Below are 22831 nucleotides of genomic sequence, written 5' to 3'. Positions count from 1 at the left end.
AAAGAAAGAACAAGAACCATATGGTCCTCTCAATAGATACAGAAAAAGCGTTTGACAAAGTACAGCATCCTTTCTTGATCAAAGCTCTTCAGAGTATAGGGATAGAGGGTACATACCTCAGTATCATAAAAGCCATCTATGAAAAACCCACAGCGAATATCATTCTCAATGGGGAAAAACTGAGAGCTTTCCCCCTAAGGTCAGGAACATGGCAAGGATGTCCACTATCACCACTGCTATTCAACATAGTATTAGAAGTCCTAGCCACAGCAATCAGATGACAAAAAGAAATAAAAGGCATCCAAATAGGCAAAGAAGAAGTCAAACTCTCACTCTTTGCAGATGATATGATACTTTATGTGGAAAACCCAAAAGACTCCACCCCAAAACTGCTAGAACTCATACAGGGATTCAGGAAAGTGGCAGGATAGAAAATCAATGCACAGAAATCAGTGGCATTTCTGTACACCAACAAGACAGAAGAAAGAGAAATTAAGGAGTCCATCCCATTTACAATTGCACCCAAAACCATAAGATACCTAGGAATAAATCTAACCAAAGAGGCAAAGAATCTGTACTCAGAAAACTATAAAATACTCATGAAAGAAACTGAGGAAGACACAAAGAAATGGAAAAACGTTCCATGCTCATGGATTGGAAGAGCAAATATTGTGAAGATGTCAATGCTACCTAGAGCAATCTACACATTTAATGCAATTCCTATCAGAATACCATCAACTTTTTTCAAAGAAATGGAACAAATAATCCTAAAATTTGTATGGAACCAGAAAAGACCCCAAATAGCCAGAGGAATGTTGAAAAAGAAAAGCAAAGCTGGTGGCATCAAAATTCCAGACTTCAAGCTCTATTACAAAGCTGTCATCATCAAGACAGTATGGTACTGGCACAAAAACAGACACATAGATCAATGGAACAGAAGAGAAAGCCCAGAAATGGACCCTGAACTCTATGGTCAACTAATCTTTGACAAAGCAGGAAAGAATGTCCAATGGAAAAAAGACAGTCTCTTCAACAAATGGTGTTGGGAAAATTGGACAGCCACATGCAGAAGAATGAAACTGGACCATTTCCTTACACCACACACAAAAATAGACTCAAAATGGTTGAAAGACATAAATGTGAGACAGGAGTCTGTCAAAATCCTAGAGGAGAACACAGGCCTCTTCGACCTCAGCCGCAGCAACTTCTTCCTAGAAACATTGCCAAAGGCAAGGGAAGCAAGGGCAAAAATGAACTATTGGGACTTCATCAAGATAAAAAGATTTTGCACAGCAAAGGAAACAGTCAACAAAACCAAAAGACACCCGACAGAATGGGAGAAGATATTTGCAAATGACATATCAGATAAAGGGCTAGTATCCAAAATCTATGAAGGACTTATCAAACTCAACACCCAAAGAACAAACAATCCAATTAAGAAATGGGCAGAAGACATGAACAGACATTTTTCCAAAGAAGACATCCAAATGGCCAACAGACACATGAAAAAGTGCTCAACATCACTCAGCATCAGGGAAATCCAAATCAAAACTTCAATGAGATACTACCTCACACCAGTCAGAATGGCTAAAATTAACAAATCAGGAAACGACATGTTGGCGGGGATGCGGAGAAAGGGGAACCCTCCTACACTGTTGGTGGGAATGCAAGCTGGTGTAGTCACTCTGGAAAACAGTATGGAGGTTCCTCAAAAAGTTGAAAATAGAGCTACCCTATCCCCCAGCAATTGCACTACTGGGTATTTACCTCAAAGATACAAATGTAGGGATCCAAAGGGGTACGTGCACCCCGATGTTTATAGCAGCAATGTCCACAATAGCCAAACTGTGGAAAGAGCCAAGATGTCCATCGACAGATGAATGGATTAAGAAGATATGGTATACATATATTCAATGGAATATTATGCAGCCATCAAAAGGAATGAAATCTTGCCATTTGCAACGATGTGGATGGAACTGGAGTATTATGCTGAGCAAAATAAGTCAGTCAGAGAAAGACATATATCATATGATCTCACTGATATGAGGAATTCTTAATCTCAGGAAACAAACTGAGGGTTGCTGGAGTGGTGGGGGGATGGGAGGCATGGGGTGGCTGGGTGATAGACATTGGGGAGGGTATGTGCTATGGTGAGTGCTGTGAATTGTGTAAGACTGCTGAATCACAGACCTGTACTTCTGAAACAAATAATACATTATATGTTAAAAAAAGAAGATAGTAAGAAGGGGAAAATGAAGGGGGCGAAATCGGAGCAGGAGATGAACCATGAGAGACTATGGACTTGAGAAACAAACTGAGGGTTCTACAGGGGTGGGGGGTGGCAGGATGGGTTAACCTGGTGATGGGTATTAAAGAGGGCACATACTGAATGGAGCCCTGGGTGTTATACGCAAACAATGAATCATGGAACACTACATCAAAAACTAATGATGTAATGTATGGTGATTAACATAACATAAAATTTAAAAAAAGCAAAAAAAAGTATATTACTATAATACTAAAATAATAGCATACCTTGACATTGAAAATTTCTATCTTATAATTTATTACATTTATCTCAAATTGTTTTTCTGAGAGCTTTGAAAATGATTAAAGATGAAAGTTATGTGATACAAAAAGACGTGGGTGGTATTGTAAAAGAAATTGACCTAAAGAACCACATACTTTAGGGTCACATACTCTTTAAAATAAGAAACAAAACAGTGCAATTAAACACACAAAGTTTCATTATAAGTGTGATTCAGAACTTTCTAAATAGCCATTTTCTGTGTCACTCCTATTAACACAAAATAAGGAATGTCCACTACTCACTGTGGCCCAATCACTGATTTTTGATCAATCAAATTAATAACCCTCTCTTTACTGGGAATGTAGCACTACAAGAGTAGTCAGAATTGAGTCACTTGTGGAGGAAGGAGCTTAAAATTTCCATCCCTTGTAGTAAAACTCTTGTTATTTGTAAATATGCATGTAATTGACTAGCTGCCCCTGTTTGCATGGCATACTAAAACCTTAAATATTTTAATTTTACCTGACTTGAAGAACAAGGAAATTGAAGGAGGGTTAGTTATCATTGATATTTTTCACGTGCTCAAATGCATGGTACATTATTATCCCAAAGTTCATAATTTCATTAAGTTTCACTCTCAGTGTTGTACATTCTGTGTGTTTGACAAATGTATAATTAACTCACCCCTCAACTTTACTGCCCACAAATATTTTACAGTCATTCAAATTTTTCAGATTTATGCTAATTCTATTTAAAAAATTGAAATTTCTCCAGGATTCTTGGTTATAATTTTTAATTCTTATATTTTGTACCTATGTACCTTGAATTTGTTCCTATCAAATTTAAGCTTGCTCATTTGCCTTTTGTTATGTCTGTTACACTCCTTTCTTCCCTAATTTAACACCCTGTTCATAGTTTTTATCAATAACCACCTATATTGTTGCAAGAGACTTTTTGTTGTTACTGATGTTGTTCATAAAAATTGTACACCAGTATTAACTAAATTCCAAAATTTATTCAGAAAAAAAAGAAATAACTGAATAGTTACATTGAAGGTATTTTTTTCTTTTTGTAAAAGATTATATATGAGTTTTCTTTTCCCTGCCCTGTACACAAATCTTTTATCATTTATGACTTATTAATTCCAACTATATGCACATAGAATACTAAAGAGATTACTAAGATGGTTCCTATAATTACAAAGACATTCCACTTACAAAATCTGCTGTTGACACACAGCTGGAAGAAATAATAAATTGGATAACAGACTCAAGATTGAAAAGATGTCAGAAAGCTAGAACCATAAGTAGAAAACAATAAGATAAAAATGAGTGAGGATAAACAAAGTCCTGTATTTAAGTTCAAAATATCAATTACAGATGAGGGTGAGGAAAACCTGACTTAAAAGCAACATATGAAAAAGACCTAGAGATTTTCACTGATCAAGAACCTGACTTCAGTCAACAATGTGATACCTGGCTAAAAAGATTAGCACAAAAAGACAATGATATGATGGAAAAGGCAGCAGATTTGCAGTTAAAAAACCTGCCTTCTAATACTGGCCTTATCACTTATAAACTAGATGATTTCGGGTAAACCTCTGAACCTCTCTCACTTATCCACACATAAATGGGAATAATATTTATCTCACAAAACTGTCAGAATTAAATAAAGTTAAAAATTTGAAAGGACTATATAAGTTCTAGAGATCCATGTAGATACCATGCAATTAATTAATGTAATAATATCTATGAAGACAGTTTTTCTGGAGTAAGAAATCTGTTATAATAGATTCCTCAGGACCCGGCCCCTCTAAAATTATTCTAGGAATGCAACTCAAAAACTGAACTTATAATCAGCATCTTCATTTTAGTTATTAAAACAATACAAGCTGCGCTGGCTTTTATTTATAACTTAAAAGAGATTGCTTTTCCTTTGTTCATAAAAGTTGAATTTTTCTGCACAGGATTAGTGGCTACATAGAACTGAGATTACTTCCTGTTGCAAATCTTCCAAATCTCTCTGTGTATTTGATTTGGAATCACAAACAAGCAAAACAATTCCCTCTTGAAAGTGCTTTTGAAGTACTAAACAACTAAGAATAATGTCCAGATTCATACATGGCTGTTAAAATCATTTTATGTTCAAGTCACATGAGAGAAAAGGATTGAACCTTTTCCTTTGTAGAGTGATTTCTCCCCTTTGGAAAGATTTCTATCCACAGTAAAATTGCAATGGACTTCAAACTTGCCAAGAATTGGAAAAGTCCTTTTGCCACAAGCTCTTTTTAAATTAGAATTATTAGTAGGTTCCCAGTTTGAGGAAAATAGTACTTCACACAGGAAAGCCTGACTCCAGTTAAATTAAAACAAATGAGTCAAAATAGTGTAAAGTCACAGTCATTCCTGGAGTTAGCTACATTAATAAGATAATGAAAGTGTTAAGCCTCGTTAGGCTGATCAATATATCAACAAGTTTGAAAAAGGAGATTATTCTCAACATACTTCTTAAATATGGAACTGAAAATAAATATTCTAAATTTATCTTTTCATTCTTACATTATTTTCTTTTTTTTAAAGATTTTATTTATTTATTTGAGAGAGAGAGAGAGAGAGAGAGAGCACAGAGGGAGAGGGAGAGGTAGAAGCAGACTCCCTGCTGAGCAGAGAGCCCGATGTGGGGCTTGATCCCAGGACCCTGGGATCATGACTGAGCCGAAGGCAGACGCTTAACTGACTGAGCCACCCAGGCTCCCCACATTATTATCTTTTCAAAAGAACAGATTTGCTACCCTTCATGGAATATGGATTGTAAATATATCAAATAATTCATTTCTTCATCAGTGAAATTTCATTTATTTTGTTAAATAGCAGAAAGATAATTTTTTCAACCTAAATAGTAGCATTACTTTTTTTATGACTCTTCACTATAGTTACTATGCCTTTATTTACTCTTTGGAAACAGCATAAAGTCTTTGAAGTCTTATACCTGAATACAAATCCTTGCTCTTTTACTTATTAACTATAAGATCTAGAAAATGATGCCTTCTAGAATTGAACAAGGATTAACTGGGATGAAGGATATAATATGTCTAATATAACACTTGACACTTAGTAGGTACTCAATAAATACCAACTTCCTTATCTCAGCCCAATGAATTCAACTTTAGTTCAGTCTAATAAAAACATCCCATCTCCATCATAATGAAAAAATGTGCTCACTCTCTTAAAGTCTTTGCTAAATGTCACCTTCTCAAAGAGACCTCTACTGAGCATGCTATCTAAAACCAAAACACACACACAGGAACACACTCTCCTAACTCCCTTCCCCAGCTTTATTTCACTCCACAGCACCTTCTAATGTTCCACATAATTCACTTGTTCATTTTGTTCATTATTTGCCTCTCCCAACTAAAATGTAAGCTCCACGAACAAAACCCTTAGTCTGGCAACTGGTGGTGACCCGCTCTAGCCTTCCTGTGGCCCTCCCCTCCTTACTGAACTTGCGCTGGCCTCTTCCTGTAGGCTCAAGGGCTGACTATTTATGGCGAGGGTTATGGGGAATAGAGTGTGCACACCTCTAAGGGTGTGGAACAGAACAAGGGTTGAAAGGGGGTGTAGGGATGGGCCAAGGACTTCTGTTTAAATTCTTGTACCCCAGCCCCACAAATACCTGGGGAAGACTTGTCCAAGAGGGCAGGCGTTTTTGTCTGTTTTGTTCACTGATGTATCTCCAGTGCCTAGGACAGAGCCCAGGAGGCACTTGATACATATTTGCTGAATGAATCAATTACGTAAAATTTTAAGACTATAACAGATATATGCAAGAGGAAGGCATGAGGGAACACAGACATGAGGAAGCAAAGGCTTGGAGGAAGAAAAAAGATTTCCAGAATGGATTCTACTCTTTAATAGAGAGAAAGGAAACCATCTGATAAATACAGAAATGAGAGAAGTAGACTGGCAAAGAATAGCTAAATCACCCCGAGAACAAAAGCTTTGAGACAGAAAAACATGTACAAAGTAAACTCTACTCTGTTCAACAGAGTGGTGAAACCATTTGGTAAAGAACAAGAGAGATGCATACACACAGAGAAAACCTAAATCACATTTGGGTACTGAGAATCATGCAGCTGAATCCTTAAGCCCCATTATATCCACCGGCCCTTTAAAGTTCTTAAATAATCCACCTTTCTCAGGTTCTCATGCATATATCCTTACAAAAAGCCCTATAAAAAATAACTGTTCCTTAAAACCACAAAAGCCATATTTTCCTTAAACTTGACCCACACTATTTATTCACTTATTTTGTACAACTACCCAATATATAGTCTATACGAGTGATATAATCTAATACTTTCATCAGGTTATTTGCTCAGCTTGGAAGTCCCTCTTCCATTCTCTCTGCCTATTTAAATCTTACTCTCATCTCGCACAGTCAGAGCACCATTTCCTCTACTCATTGGTCTCCCATTATTCCTTTTGTAGGTATCTCTAATCTACCAGAACTGCAACTGTTTTAATATGCTAGCCACATGTCATTCATCAATTAAAATTAAATAAAATTAAAAATCCACTGCCTCAGGGGCACCTGGGTGGCTCAGTTGGTTAAGCGACTGCCTTCGGCTCAGGTCATGATCGTGGAGTCCCTGGATCAAGTTGCACATCGGGCTCCCTGCTTAGCGGGGAGTCTGCTTCTCCCTCTGACCCTCACCCCTCTCATTCTCTCTCGAAAAAAAAAATAAATAAAAATTTAAAAAAATATATTTAAAAAAAAATTCACTGCCTCAGTTGCAATGGCCACATTTCAAGTGCTTGATAGCCACGTGTGTTAGCACAGTTACAGAACATTTCCATAGAAAGTTCTACTGGAGAGCACTATTCTAGAACAAAGCTTTATCATCTATACCCTATGGCATTTTTTTAAGATTTTATTTATTTATTTGAGATAAAGCAAGAGTGGGCACACGAGCCGGGGGGTAGGGGGTGTGCAGAGGGAGATGGAGAAGCAGACTCACCGCTGAGCAGGGAGCCTGATGTGAGGCTCAATCCCAGGACCCCGAGATCATGACCTGAGTCGAAGGCAGATGCCTAACCAACTGAATCACCCAGGCGCCCCATCCTGTGGCACTTTTATGTGCTGCAAATGGATTCTCAAAGGACTCTGGGACATTTTTTTGTTTGCTGGGTCTGTAATATTGGAACCCATATGCAACTTTATATTAGTAAAAAAGACCTCACATCTGTTCCCCATGTCTTCTACCACCTGATGTAAAAGAACCAATTAAGCTTTGGAAAAAAATTACAATCATTATATCCTCTAGAGATACCATTTCTTCCCTATTTTCTCCTCTCATTCTGGGACTCTAATTAGGCACATGTTAGACTTTTTCTAATTTTTCTAATGACCCATCTTCAAGTCCAGGTTTGCCACCTAATGCTCTGTCCAGTTTCTATTAAGCTCATGTAATAAGTTCTTAATTTTAGATGTTTTTACAGTTCTGGAATATCTATACAGTTTTACAGATTTTAATTCTCTGCTGGAATTCCCCAATTTTTCATCTATTTTGCCTGTCTTTTCCTATAATTACTTTTACATGTTGAAAAATTTTTAATTCCTCATCAGCTAATTCAAATATCTGGATTTTTGTAAGTCTACCACTATTGTTAGTTTTCTCTCTTAATTAAAAGACAAATCTTCCTATCTCTTTTCATGTCCAGTATATTTTTTATTTCATGCTGGGCACTGTATAAAGAAACTGTAGAGGCTCCAGATGAAGAACCTTCTTCTATCTAGAAGGGTTTCCTTTGTTTCTATTAAGCAGACATAGCAAAGGGCTAATAACTTCAATGCAGTCAGGGACTGAGCTGACTAAGAGCTAGGTTGCACTTGTCATCAATTACATTTTGACTTCTGGTTCTTATCTCTTCCTTGGGAATGACCCTCCCATGCTTTCAGTCAAGAACTTTGTGGATTTCTATCGTCTCGGACCTATGCTCTTTGGCCTCCCATCTTACTTCATTTCCGAATATGACAAATATGTGAAAGGAGACAGCCATGTGTTGAGGGCAGATCCCACTCCTCAAGCAGAGCCTTGTATTCTAGCAATCTCAAGAGCATAGGTGATTTTAGTTTACCAAATTGAAGCTTCTTAGCCTCCCACTCAGTTTCAAAATCCAGCATATGTGCAATAGGTAAAAATAACCGTGAATTCAGGGCTCCTAAAGTTTCCAAATTGTTGCCAGTGCCTCAAGATACCCACAATATTTGTTGGTTCCTCTTTCCCTCAGTAGAGGTCTTTTACGTGGGCCAGCATCAATCCTTGGCTCATACCTAAAACTGGTAAATAATCCCAGGGAAGAAAGCAGCTGATAATAAGCTGCTCACCTCAGAAGGACTTTATCCGCCCCAGATTTTTAGTTTACTTAAACTGCTTTGCTTACATAGCTTTTCTATGTCTTTAAAATATATTCTCACCTATTTATCTGCTTTTTATTTTGTTATTGTAGCAGAAATGGTATTCTGCCATGACCTACTATATCCTAGTTCAACACAGAAGCCTCCAAGTCTGTGAGTGATTTCTTGATTCTGTTCCCTCCTTATCTGAGAGCATTTTATTTTCTCCTCAGTTACATTTTGAAGGCTGCATACTTTCTGTTAGACCTCATTTTTCAGTAGCCTGAGGAGTGGTGGAGGCAGAAGTAGCGTTCAGCCAAGGAAAGAGTTTGAAAATATTTCTGGGTTCTACACTCTCTCCTAAGAGTTTATTATACATTATATGTACTATAAGAAGGTTTACTCCCTCTACTTAGCCACCATATCTCATTCAAATGGAAGGGAATCATTTGGATAACTTCCCCATTTCATTATGTGATACTGGAGGCTTCATTTGTGTAAGTGTATAAGTTCCAGGGTTCATTTTTCACATTTAAGCCACATTACTATCTAATTGCCACTTCTACTATTTCTCTGACAAGGGGGAAAAAAAAAGAATACACACACTTAGGTGGCTCCTCAGTTTGGGAAGTATTAGTTATAATTCTCAGAATTTGTCAACTCACTAGTAGAGTATCCAGGGACTGGGGCTATATTAAGTCACTAAGTCATGCTGTGCCTCTTCCCTCCGAAATCTTCAGTTTCTTTCCTTGGCCATCATTTTTGAAGTTATTGTATCTAATTGCATTATTCTTCATTGCTTGTTCTTGGTGAATGTTTTTGCTAGTTGTTACTACTTTATAGACATTTTAAGGGGAGAGAAATTCTATGAGTTAAGCTCAATCTACCATTTTAATTTGGATATACTCAGAGTTTTCTAAGACTCTAAATGTTAAACTTGGATATCTAATTAAGAATTTTCTAATACCATAAGCATTGGACTGCCTGACTGCTTACAAAGGTACCAGAGATATAGCCAGTCTATTTTTCACACTACCTGAGCCCTAATTTTCACTGTCCCAGCTACACCATGTTTTAAAGATCCAGTATTTTCCTGATCAGTTCACTTAAGCTACTTAATCAGTTAATCCTGATTATTCTGTGTATAATTGTATGTATATGGGCAAAAACATTACACTCAGAATAAAGAAAAGGCCTGTACATGTGACTTTTCAGTTGTGCCCGATGTGCAAAATACTGCTAAACCAAAGTGTAAGGAATAAAACTAATTAATTTACAGGGATATAAGGAGGTATCTTCTTGAAAATCTTTTAAGAGGTATGAGACAATAGCCAAACTATGCAAACAGCTTAGATGTCCATCAACAGATGAATGGATAAAGAAGATGTGGGGTATATGTATATATACATATATATATATACACACACACACACACACACACACACACAATGGAATATTACACAGCCATCAAAAAATGAAATCTTGACATTTGCTAAGATGTGATGGAGTTAGAGAGTATTATGCTAAGCGAAATAAGTCAATCAGAGAAAGACAAGTATCATATGACCTCACTGATATGAGGAATTTGAGAAACAAGACAGAGGATCATAGGGGAAGGAAGAGAAAAATGAAACAAGATGAACCAGAGAGGGAAACAAACCATAAGAGACTCTTAATCTCAGGAAACAAACTGAGGGTTGCCTGAGTGGTGGGGTGTGGGAGGGATGGGGTGGCTGGGTGATGGACACTGGGAGGGTATGTGCTATGGTGAGGCTGTGAATTGTGTAAGACTGATGAATCACAGACCTGTACCCCTGAAACAAATAATACGTTATTTGTTAATTTAAAAAAATTTTAAAAAAGAAAGAGGTATGAGGATACTTGTATAAACTGCTTGGAATGGGGGGCGTGGGGAATGGGATGTAAACTTTCTCTAAAGGTTCCTATCAAAACCATGAAGGTTCAGGAAGAACCTTCTGATTTCTATCACAGGGGAGTTTATTTGACTGTCATGGACAAGTTTCCTAATAATTAATAGTAGGAGATAAAACTCGAGGACTTAAAATGAATATGGTTTCACAAGATTTTGTGATCAGAGGGGTGTCTGTTTTTATTTATAAATGAGAAACTAAAATCTAAGAAAAGTTAATTTGCCCCATATAATAATGACATGATACTTCACAATTACCATTTACAACATCAAAATTCTAAGTTCCCTAATATTTTCTTTTTTTTAAGATTTTATTTATTTTTTGACAGATAGAGACACAGCGAGAGAGGGAACACAAGCAGGGGGAGTGGGAGAGGGAGAAGCAGGCTTCCCGTGGAGCAGGGAGCGTGATGTGGGGCTCGATCCCAGGACCCTGAGATCATGACCTGAACTGAAGGCAGACGCTTAACGACTGAGCCACCCAGGTGCCCCTCCCTAGTATTTACTATTTTTGAAGTCCTCTTTCCAAGACACTATTTCAACTGTAGATCATATAATCTTTCCATGACTAAAAAAAAGAACTATATGCAAAAAGATCAAAAGTAACCAGATAATAAGACAAAAAGCTGTTAAACTACTTTTCCATAGTTACTTAGTAGTAAATATTAGTAATATTTTTTGTTATTCCAACAAAATACTTTAGCTGACTATGGCTCAGCTGTATACCTGGCTAAACCAATTATTTTCACACTTTGCTTTTATAAAGACCACTATACAGTAAAATACAATCATAAACACCGATTCCTTCCTCTATTGCCATTTTAGTGTCAGAGCCAAGTAGACTAAGCCAGCTCCACTATTAGGTAATGGAAGCAATGTAATTATAATCTCATTAGTATTTAACCATGGCTTTGCACACTGGCATAAAACATTTCATTGTAGTTATGAGATCTTGGATAAGGTGTTTTCTCAGGATTTTGGTCTCCACATCTGTAAATGAGACTGTATTAGATAATCTCTCCTCTACTTCCCAAAACTTCCTAAATATGTCTATACATTTTACAGTAATTAGCTGACTCTTAGCAGTTTCTAAAAAAAAAAAAACAACCTTCTTATTCTTCAAATACTTTTTCATTTTGATTTACTTAATTCTAACAAAATACCCCAATGATCCTTTTTAATTTAAATTCAATTAATTAACATATAGTGTATTATTAGTTTCAGAGGTAGAGTTCAGTGATCCATCAGTTGCATATAACACCCAGTGCTCATTACATCATGTGCCCTCTTTAATGCCCATCACCCCGTTACCCCATTCTCCCATCCCCCTCCCCTACAGCAACCCTCAGTTTATTTCCTATGGTTAAGAGTCTCTTATGGTTTGTCTCCCTCTCTAATTACATCTTGTTTTATTTTTCCCTCTCTTCCTCTATGCTCCTCTGTTTTGTTTCTTAAATTCCATACATGAGTGAAATATATGATAACTGTCTTTCTCTCATTGATTTATTTCCCTTAGCATAAGACCCTCTAGTTCAAAATATGAAAAGAGCCCAGATGTCCAACAAGAGATGAATGGATAAAGATGTGGTGTATATATATACAATGGAATATTACTCAGCCATCAAGAAAAAAATGAAATCTTGCCATTTGCAATGACATTGGTGGAACTAGAGGGTATTATCCCAATGATCTTTAAATGAAAAAATTAAAGTTTGTCAGTATCCATAGCAGGGAAAAAAATTAAAGGATTTACACATTACATTTCTGCTTATAATAAAGTCCAAAGAATGGATTTTTTTTAAAAAAGATCTTATGCCTTGACTATAAGTACTTATGTAATATAACAAAGGATTAACAAATTTTACTCATAGAAAAATTGTATAAAACACTTTGATATATTCCACAGGTATTAAGTACTGACAACTAAAAATAACCAAAAGAAAGACAAGATTTATTAATATAAACTAAATGGGTTTTGGATATGAAACAGATGATAACTAAGAGTTCTGCTAATTGGGGCTAACTTTCCAAATGGGAATATAAAGAGCATACAAAATAGAGTTCTCAAAGTTGTATCAAGATGAACAACTGTTTGATAATTTAAGGCAATTGTAAATTTTACATGAAAATTTTGTTGAACAAATGAATGAATTTCCAACCATAGAAGAGTATCTATATCTAGCACATAGTAGATGCTCAATAAACGTATGCCGAATGAGTTAAGACCAAGTTTCTTTTTGAAAAATAAGGCCAAGAAAATTTTAAACACTTAAAAAACATATTATTGGCTCCTTACAGGCACAAATGTTTGAAATGAGGACAGGAAAATTAGTTCAAATCAAATAAAGATATAAAAATATAAAGAATAGCTCTAGTCAATCAACAATGTGAAATGTTCTTTTTGTCTTAATCTACAATCAATGATATTCTGCCACATGTCTTCAGACAGGAACAAAATGGAATTTATATAGTCTCTCAAGATTCAGTTTAAAATTGAGAAATGTAAATGTGAAAATCATGGCTTATTTTCCCCTTCATTCACTGAATAGATATTTATTGAACACTTACAATATCAAGTGCTTATTCCTTTCTTTATTTTAGGTCCAGCAAATGGAATAAGCCAAAGACTAATTAGCCAAGATTGTATAAAAGTAAAGTTTCTATATGTCAGTGTCATAACTCATTTTCCATTTTATTCCTATTGTTCCATATACAATGTATATTTATAATATCCAGTTCAGGTTGCTATATTTCTTCTACAAATAAAACCATTTTTATCATTTTTATGACAGTAAACTATACCTTAATTTTTTTCTCTTGCATTGACTTACGGATGCGTTCTCTTAGGGGTTTCACTGATGAATTATTCACTTGTGTGGGAGATCTAAGTCCAAAAAAAGCAAAAATGTATGAACAAGAGTAGCTTGTTAACTTGTTTTTCCCCCTCCCTTACCCAAAAGCAGTAATAAAATAAAAAGACAACTAAATCTAGTTGTTTATAATACTGCATAAAAGTGTCAGTATTACTATTGAGAGTTCTAAATATTAATAATTTGCTAAGTTAATTAATTCAGTCACTACATATTTGAGTTTCTAAAAAATGTGAGGCACTGTATAAGATATTATGAAGGATAGAAAGTAGATTCATTCACTGCCCTGAATTCAGGCATCATGAAGCCTAAGGAAGTAAGATATCCACACAACTAAAATTTAAAATAAAAAAGGACAAGTGCTGCAGCAGGGGAATTCAAGAGAAAAATACAGTTTAGAAATAGGACGGTCAAAGAAGGTACAATGGAGAAAGAAACACTGGAGCTTTGGAGCCAGACAAACCTGGATTCCTCAATAAATTCCTTTCTGGCTTAGCAGAGCCAGAGTCATAACCTCTTTAACTCAAAAGACTGTTATATAAGAATAAAGGAGAGTCTATTCTAAGAACCACTAGTTTATAACCTTACATTGACTTATATTCATATACTACATTGTCCTTAATTTTATCATTTCAATGCAGACCACGAAAAAAATTCACTTTACCATGAATTGGCACTTGTGTCCACAATGACAATTGCAAATGCTAAGGTAACTGTAAACAATTGAAATATTTTTGGCCACATGGTTGAGAAAAATACTTCTTTAAAATGGATGTAGGGATTGATTTTGTTTAATAAAATTCTATAAACAAAATAACTTTCTCTTTAAAAAATGGTAGAATTGACTCTGAGAGAAAATTTAATCATTTATGTTTTACCTAAAAAGCAAACTTTGTTAAACAGAAGGTAAAAGAAGAAACACAAAGATTCATTTTCTTTCCACTTTTTTCGTAAATCATTGATAAAATAAGTTTTCGTTGTTAGGAAAATATTGAACACTTTTGAAGTAGAACATGGGTGAATTATATCATGCCCAAATATTAAAGCATAATCATTGAAAGCTGGTGAAGAGATTTAAATAACTTGGAGGACAACGTGTATGACAGACCATTGCAAAGTTTCTCTTTAAAGAGAAAAGAAAAATAGAAGAGAGCAACAAGTAGGATGACTTTATAAAGTTTATCCACAATGTACTAAATAAAATTTAAAATTGCTGTTCTAAAACTTTACATGTTTCTATAAATGAATGTTTATTAATGCAAAATATCACCAAACCTACTCAATGTTTGACCTAGTTGTTGTTAAAACTGGAGCGTATCAATATCTTGCACAGAATACTAAAACTACTTTGGTAAGTATTTTTCTTCATAAAAGGAAGAATCAACAGATGTCAATTCCAATGTAAGTCTGGTGTATATGCTCTCTCCTGTTCTCATGAAGAGCAGCACCATACTTGGAGGACAGACCTTAAGCTTTGGAGCATGACACTTTTGCTGTTTGCTAACTGTACTCTCTTAGGCAAATTACTTAATCTCTGTCTCTCAAGTGTCTAATTTTTTACTTATCAAGTGGGGCTATTACTGAAAGATGTCATGAGGGCTGAGATAATATAAATGAAAGCAGTCACCAAAGTTTTTGACTTACACAGCAAAGGAAATAAAATATTTCCAAAGCAAAACACAAGCACAAAAAAATAAAAACAAAAATACCGGTCATATTCTCACAAAATACTGTTTTTATAAAAACTTCCCCACATTCAAATGTTCAATCTCCCTTTAACTTTTGTTTTCTCTCTTCACACTTTCTGTAGTCTCCAAGTTTCTTACCATAATGTATTTCTTTTTAATCAATGAGGTGGTTTTTTTTTTTTTAAATTCCCTTTATAGACTAGAGTTAACATTCACATACATATCACTTCCACATTACTTACCTAAAAAGTGTAAGAATAGAAGTTCCATTATGATGAATTGTGTTTTCATCGTCATATAAAAGCTCTGCTTTGTTTTTGGTAGGCATACTGGCTGCTTCTTCATCCAAAAGAACTAGTAAAGTTTTCACAGTATCTCTGCCACAGTATGCAGTGCCATGGTTTATGGCATAAGATTTTGGCTAGAACAAAAAATACTATTAAGTAAATGTAACAATCACCAAAGTTGGGGCAATCAGCCATTCTTTTCCATTTCTTGTGCTGCTGTTCTCCTCTTCCTGTTGTTTAAGTTATAAAAACTCAACCATGCGAAATGGCTTTAAGGCATGAAATATTTCTCCCTCAAGTCATACTAAATCAGTCTTATCACCTTCCCAAAGCACAAAAAAATACAGAAAATAGTATCATCACAGAAAGATATTGGTTCTGCTCAAATAACATCTAGCTTTAAGTCAGAAAATTTAGTAACTATTTAACTATGTGACCCTAGCTGGCCTCATGACTTACTTAGCCTCCCTGTGTATTTTTTCTTTCTTATATACCAAAGAGAGATGGGGTTCTGTTGATGTGAATACCAACCCCGTAGATGGTTGTAAAGATCTACTCAAATGCAGGGCACCTGGGTAGCTTGGTTGGTTAGGCGTCTGCCTTAGGCTTGGGTCATGAACCCAGGGTCCTAGGATTGAGCCCCACATCAGGCTCCCTGGTTGGTGGGGAGTCTGCCTCTCCCTCTCCACTTGCCTCTCCCCCAGCTCATGCTCTCTCTCTCTCTCTCTCTCTAGTAAATAAATAAAGTCTTAAAAAAATATCTATTCAAATGCAATAATTAAAAATGAGTTGACATTCATTCATTCAGTAATCCATTGATAAGTACATACCAAGTCCTAAGCACAGTGTTTGAAGCTAAGGTTACAAAGGTAAAAACCACTGCCTCAAGAAACCCACAGTCCCCTTGATAAAATAAGTAAATAACCAACAACTAACTGCATTACAAAGTACTAAGTGTTATTTCTAACAGAATGTATACATGGTACAAGAGGAGCACACAAAGGTAGTGATCAATTTACTCTAAAATCAAGGATGGCTTCATGGAGGAGGAGACACATGGGGTGGGAGGGAACATGGCATTTTAAGGACCAGGTTAACATGATATGGCTGAAGAACAGGGTAACAGAGAGGGAGTTATGTGAGATGAACCTGGGAAAGCTCTATAAATCTGGCCAAGAAATTATAAATCAGTCTATTATGGAGTTAAAGTCTTTTGCTTTATTAATCAAGAACATAAATGATCCTATTTAGATTATTAAAAAATGATGGCAATGCATAAAATATATTCCAGGGTAAGAATGTTATTAAGTCTGGAGACAGGACCACAAATTAAGAGACTGTAATAGTCCAGCTTGGAAATGAAGAAGGTAGTCGCAGTGAACTAAAATAGTAACAGTGCAGATAAAGAAAAAGCAGGTTAAAAGAGGAGAGCTAGAAAAACTTAGTGACTAGACAGAGTAAGGGAAAATAGATGATAATATAATATTATATGCAGACACATGTAAGCACAAACTTTGAAGATATCTCTAGCTGAGTTTGATACCAACTTACCAGTAGTATGTACTGTATAATTCTGGGAAAGTTCCTTAACCTCACTGTGCTTCAGTTAAATCACTGGTAAAATAAGGGTAATGATAGAATGGTAGTGCCCAACCCATACAGTATGTTAGACACTGCACCTAAATATCGAAGTTTCTAAAACGTCTGTTGTAGCTGTGCCACTTTCCTCAGCTTTCACCAACATGGTCTTAGCCTCCTTTCTCTACTGGGCTGACCAAACTGTACTGTAGAGCTACACTAGAATTTTAACAAACTACTTATCACAATAATGATTGCTACCATATTATATGCGCTTATCACAATAGTAATGGCTTATCACAATATATGTGCTTAACATATACCTTTTATCAGTACCAGAGAAAAAGTCCATATTGTTTAATATTAACTTACTGAGAATTATTGGATAGTATTTTTCAAAGATTTCTGATTTGGTTGAAAACGTAAAATTAAGAACCAGGTTGTCTGTATCTTTATTTCTTGTGACAGGAAATGGCAGAGACTGGGGCTCTTAATTACCTGAGGTGTGACAGTTTCTGATTTAGACTTATAGTAACAACCTGGTTGTCATTTGAGCCAGCTAGTCACAGGAAGCATTAACACACATGAAACACATGGGGCAACAACCCAGAATCTCCCCTATGTCCCACCTTCCAATTAATCTGAAAACATGCATTGTTACAGAAAAATAACTAAAAATCATTCCCAAAGCTGTGAAAATAGATGAATAATAGATGTATAATGATAAATAAAATAGATGTATAATAATAATAGATGAATAATAAAACATAAACAAAAGTCTTTCTTCATACACTGATTATCACAATCACACCTAAGGAAAAGGGGCTTTTGTTGCTTGAATTAACCTGCAACAAATGGATTATAATATATACCGCCAAATTCTTTTTTAGAGCTGGAAAGATGGTAGCCAATTTCTGCTATAATACTATAGTTATTGTATTGTACAATGTTTGAACAAAAAAAAAAGGAAGAGGTAAACATTCTAGGAATATATAGTTAAAAGATTTCTAAGTATAGGAGAAATTCCTAATGTTTGCAGTAGGCTGGTAATAGAGGTAGAAAACAACAGATAATAAAGATGAAAAAATTCTATTAAAGAAAAATAAACTGAATAGAAACCATTTCTGTGGCTGTTCTACAGAATACCTAGTACTGGGGCCAGAACCAGAGAAACCTTGCTCTTATTTTATATTTGAGTAAGTGGCAAAAAATAATGGTTTCATAGGAAAAATATTGAAAAATATTTTAAGACACTTTAATAACCATCAAGAATTATAAATTTCGAGTGCTACAAGGGATACTGCAGATTATCCAACATGCTACTTTAACAAATGCAATTTGGCCCAAAGATGTTATGATTTATTTCAAGTCAAACATAATCCTATATAATCCTATTGAGACACTTAAATTTTCAGTATCTCATAACACAGGAAAAACATTCTTCTGACTTAAGTAGCAATAGTAAAACATTTCTATAACAAGTAGAAGCGATAATGTTTTCTATAGAAGTATAATGGAAAATAAAAAGCTCATTACCCGTGCAGGACTGATGTCAGTGGTACTAACAGCTACATCTCCTTGTTGAGAATTGATAATATTTTTAATCCTCAAATCCAAATCCTGAGTGACTTCCTCTACTGCTTTACAAAAAGGATCCCTGCTGTTCTGGCCTTTAATCAGCTGCATCTTTATCACTGAGAGTATCCGACTCCCTGCAGTGCTGAAAATAGAAATAAGATCACCTTTATAATAGTATTAGAAATGACAATATGCTTATAAGCTTGAAAATAAACTTCTCAAAGTTAACACTTTTCAAAAAATATGACTTTGATCTTATAAATCAAATTAACATATTTAAGAAAATAATGAGAACCATGAGCAACAAAATTAAAAAGTTTTTCTTAAAGCAAGTCATTTCAACAAAGTTACTTCTTCCCTGATTTGAAAGCTGAAGGGAAATATTTTAGTTATAGATGATACATAGTAAGTTTCAGGGGCAGTTATACACACATAATATACTTAAAATATGTACCTTTAGATACAAGGTAACAGAAATGCTACCTCTCATTGAATACCTAGAATCCTACATTACTTTAATCTTAAAATCATTTCCATAAGTATTATTATCCTTAAATCACAGATGAGAAAATTGAGTCTCAAAAAGGTTAAATAGCTTGTCCAAGAACACGAAGTGTTCTGGGCTAGGAAGGAGGTGGTGAGGACTGACCTGAAACATGACACTGCATTCTGATATGAGAACTGTTATTATGTGGAAGGGGAAATTAAGCTAGTTAATATTGATCTAAAGCAAACCAAAGACTGGACCAACTATGTCCAACAGACAAGTGTTTTAAAAAACCTGAGATCAATTACTTCTTTACACTAAGCCTGAACCTGAATGAATTTAGGTTGCAGTTCCTGCTCTAGAAGGCTGACCTAAAAAAATGTGAGAAATATATAGGAAGAAGGATTTTGATCTATTGCAAGGAAGAAATTAGAGGTATCCAACAAAAGAAGAGAGCTCTTTTTTAAAGTCAGAAGATCTCCATCCCTAGAGGTATCCCTGGAAAGGCTGTGCAGTGCTGAATGAGAAGGTGATATGGCCTGGCTGTAAGGTCAGACTGCCTGAGCACAAAATAACAGTTCCCCATCCCTCGCCTGCCCCACCTTCTACCTTGAGTATGCTATTTAACTTTTCTGTGACTTTTATAGTGGCATAAAGGAAATTATGAATTAGAGTTTTTATCCACATTGCCTTATTACCAGGTTTTATGTTTAGGAGAAGAAGCCAGGTTTCCTAACAAACACTGGAAATATGATTGTTCACATTCAAATAGTTCCAAATAGAGAAGGAAAGTTAGAAGAATTGCAGAAACACTTAATGTATGATTAGACCAGTGTCTCCCAAATTTACCTGATCATCAGAATCATATTCAGCATTTGTTTAAAATATCAACTCCAGATCCCACCCTGTTGAATCACAAACTGCAGAGAAGGGTACTGAACAACTGCTCTGTTTTAAAAATACCACAGGTGATTCTGACAACTACACAAGCTTGAGAAACATTTCATTAAAAGAAAGAAGAAAGAAAGAAAGAAAGAAAGAAAGAAAGAAAGAAAGAAAGAAAGAAAGAAAGAAAGAAAGAAAGAAAGAAAGAAAGAGAAAGGGAAAGAAACTTAAGGAGACTCCCATATGTTATCAACTCTAAATACAGCTGCTTTAGCCTTTCCTAACTCTTACTAAATTCTCAACTGACCAACCTTGACCCATAGGTAGGGACATCTCTATGCCCCTATTCAGCAGGAAGAAGCTACAGAAGATGAGACCTTCTGCCTTCAACAACCTTAAAGATTTAACGGTCAAAGTTGTTCAAGGTGGGGAAATGACGAGGGAAACAGAGTCAAGAGAAATGTAGCTTAAATTAAATCTCCTTACAGCTTGCAGCCCACTGATACCTGACACATGCAGAGTGTGACCTTCCTCAAGGAACTCATGGCCACCTTAGTGCCTTTATGTTTTATCAAAGACTAAAAGTAACCTTATCTTAACAGCAGCTAGCCCCTCAAAGTCCTAAAAGGCTTGCTTCCAAATTCCTTAGAGATTTGCACTGTCCCTAACCACCACTAATTAAAAAATATATAATCAGTCACTCCTCACAATCCCAGGGCAGTTCTTTCTGCCCATGGGTCCTGTCCCCATTCTATAATAAAATCACCTTTTTGCACCAAAACAAAAAAAAGGAAAGAAAGAAAGCAAGCAAGCAAGCAAGCAAGCAAGCAAGCTCCTTGAGAAAGGAACAATATATTTACTAATCTTTATACTACCAGTTTATACTTGGCACACAGAAGGAAGGATTGCTACGTTTGTTGAATAAATGACCACTATCACAGGCAACCATCTAAAGTTTTTAATAGTAAGACAAAAGATATATATTGTACTATTACTATATTATTATTTGCAATACAAAAGTACTTAGGGGTTTTCCACTTACACTATGGCAGACTAAATAAATACTCTGGGGGAATATCTCACCAAGTTTGGCAGCAATAGGGGGAAATCTCTAATCTCTCCCCAAAAAAGGAAAAAACAAGAGCTGGAGTGGAAAGCTGGGAGCTGTTAAGTGGGAGGCAAGCAGAATGTATGGGTTTTCCTGAAGACAAAAATCTCTGATAGCACTTTATCAGGACACAAAGCCCCACGTGGGTGAGGGCAAGCAGAGAATTTCACCTTGAGTCTGAACCTTCTGACGGGGAAGGAACTACTATGACTTTTATTAGATTTATTTTATGTATTTTATATTCTTGAAGCTTTTTTTAAATTTCTATTTGGTGATGGTATAGAAATACAATTGCTTGTTGTTTATTGACCTTGTGTCCAGCAACACTATTAAACACTATTATTAATATTAAAAATTTGCCTTTACATTCCTGGAGTTTTCTACACATATAATCATATATCATCAAACAGAATTTTATTTTTTCCTTTTCAATTGTTATATCTCCTATTTCTTTTTCTTGCCTTACTACACTGAATAGAACATCTGATATTGTGCTGAAAAGAAATAAGAGTAGGAACTCTTATCTTGTTTTATCTTAAGTAGAATGCTAAAACACTTTACCATTAAGTACAGAAACCCTTTATCAGGTTAAAGCCCTTATTCTTAGTCCATTTTACACAGAGTGGGCAGCCCTGTAGAGTGGGAATGTTCCAATGGACTCTTCACCTTGGACAGTCCTTGGGCTTTGTCCTTGCACTCAGACTTAGTGGCTCTAAGAAGAGACCTTCCAAATCACCAAATACTCTCAAAATAAAAACTCATTTCCCTTCTTGACTTCCCTCTCTGGCTTTCTTGCCTTCCCTAGTTTTTGGCCTGTATTTTCACTACATATGCCTACTTATCAGTGCATTCAAGAAGTATTTTAAAAATATGCTATCCAGCATTATTAACTATTCTCAGTGGAAGGGTCAGCCAGGGGACCTAATTTGCCATATATGTGTAATCAGAAGTCTGAGTAAACTCTAAGAATTCTTTTATATATATATAGGCACTTTCTTTTTCAATGTTTTTTTCCCTTGATTTTCAATCAAAAGCACAGAAAGTGATTGGATGAAATGAAGCCAGAATGAAAACACAACACTATGAGCTTTTTCTGCAAAGTAATCTAATGGAAGAATTTTGGAAAAGATTCAAAAAGACAATAAAATATGAAAGAGTGTTAAAATGTCAATTACAAGAACAAAAAAAAAATGCTTTCAATGATATTAGGTAAAAGTTACCTTTGCCTCCTTTTCTCATTCCTTCTATAAGAACAATTACACTAAATATTAAAGATGATATGATTCCCTGACTGAATTATATTAGGAAGAAATTTAAAAGATTTGTGTTTCAGATAATTGCCAAGCTCAACGTTTTGACCCTTGGCAAAATACCTCACGTACCAGCGCTACAACTAGTCTATTGCTATACATTCTCTACTAGAGGCAAATACTAGCTCTTCAAATATCTGCTCAGCAACATGGTGGCATAATCTAGACTCTTGCTTCTAGAACC

The 22831-nt window shown here is 35.4% G+C and overlaps 1 protein-coding gene across 2 annotated transcripts in view; it reads right to left on the bottom strand.

The window, feature by feature from the left end:
• Positions 1 to 22831, bottom strand: part of PARPBP (PARP1 binding protein) — a 64939-nt gene that overhangs the window by 5778 nt on the left and 36330 nt on the right. For both annotated transcript variants that reach the window (XM_028121671.2, XM_028121672.2), the window contains 3 exons: positions 18816 to 18999; positions 15657 to 15835; positions 13659 to 13740 (listed from right to left, as the gene is read on the bottom strand). In XM_028121671.2, the coding sequence (XP_027977472.1) occupies positions 13659 to 13740; positions 15657 to 15835; positions 18816 to 18999 (445 nt within the window). The remainder of the gene's footprint in view (positions 1 to 13658; positions 13741 to 15656; positions 15836 to 18815; positions 19000 to 22831) is intronic.

Source organism: Eumetopias jubatus, unplaced genomic scaffold (genome assembly GCF_037043125.1).
Source record: "Eumetopias jubatus isolate StellerSeaLion01/CBP00866 unplaced genomic scaffold, mEumJub1_p1.0 scaffold_8, whole genome shotgun sequence".
Lineage (NCBI taxonomy): Eukaryota > Metazoa > Chordata > Mammalia > Carnivora > Otariidae > Eumetopias > Eumetopias jubatus.
Note: the sequence above shows the minus strand (reverse complement) of the source record. Positions and strands in the feature narration are given on the sequence as shown.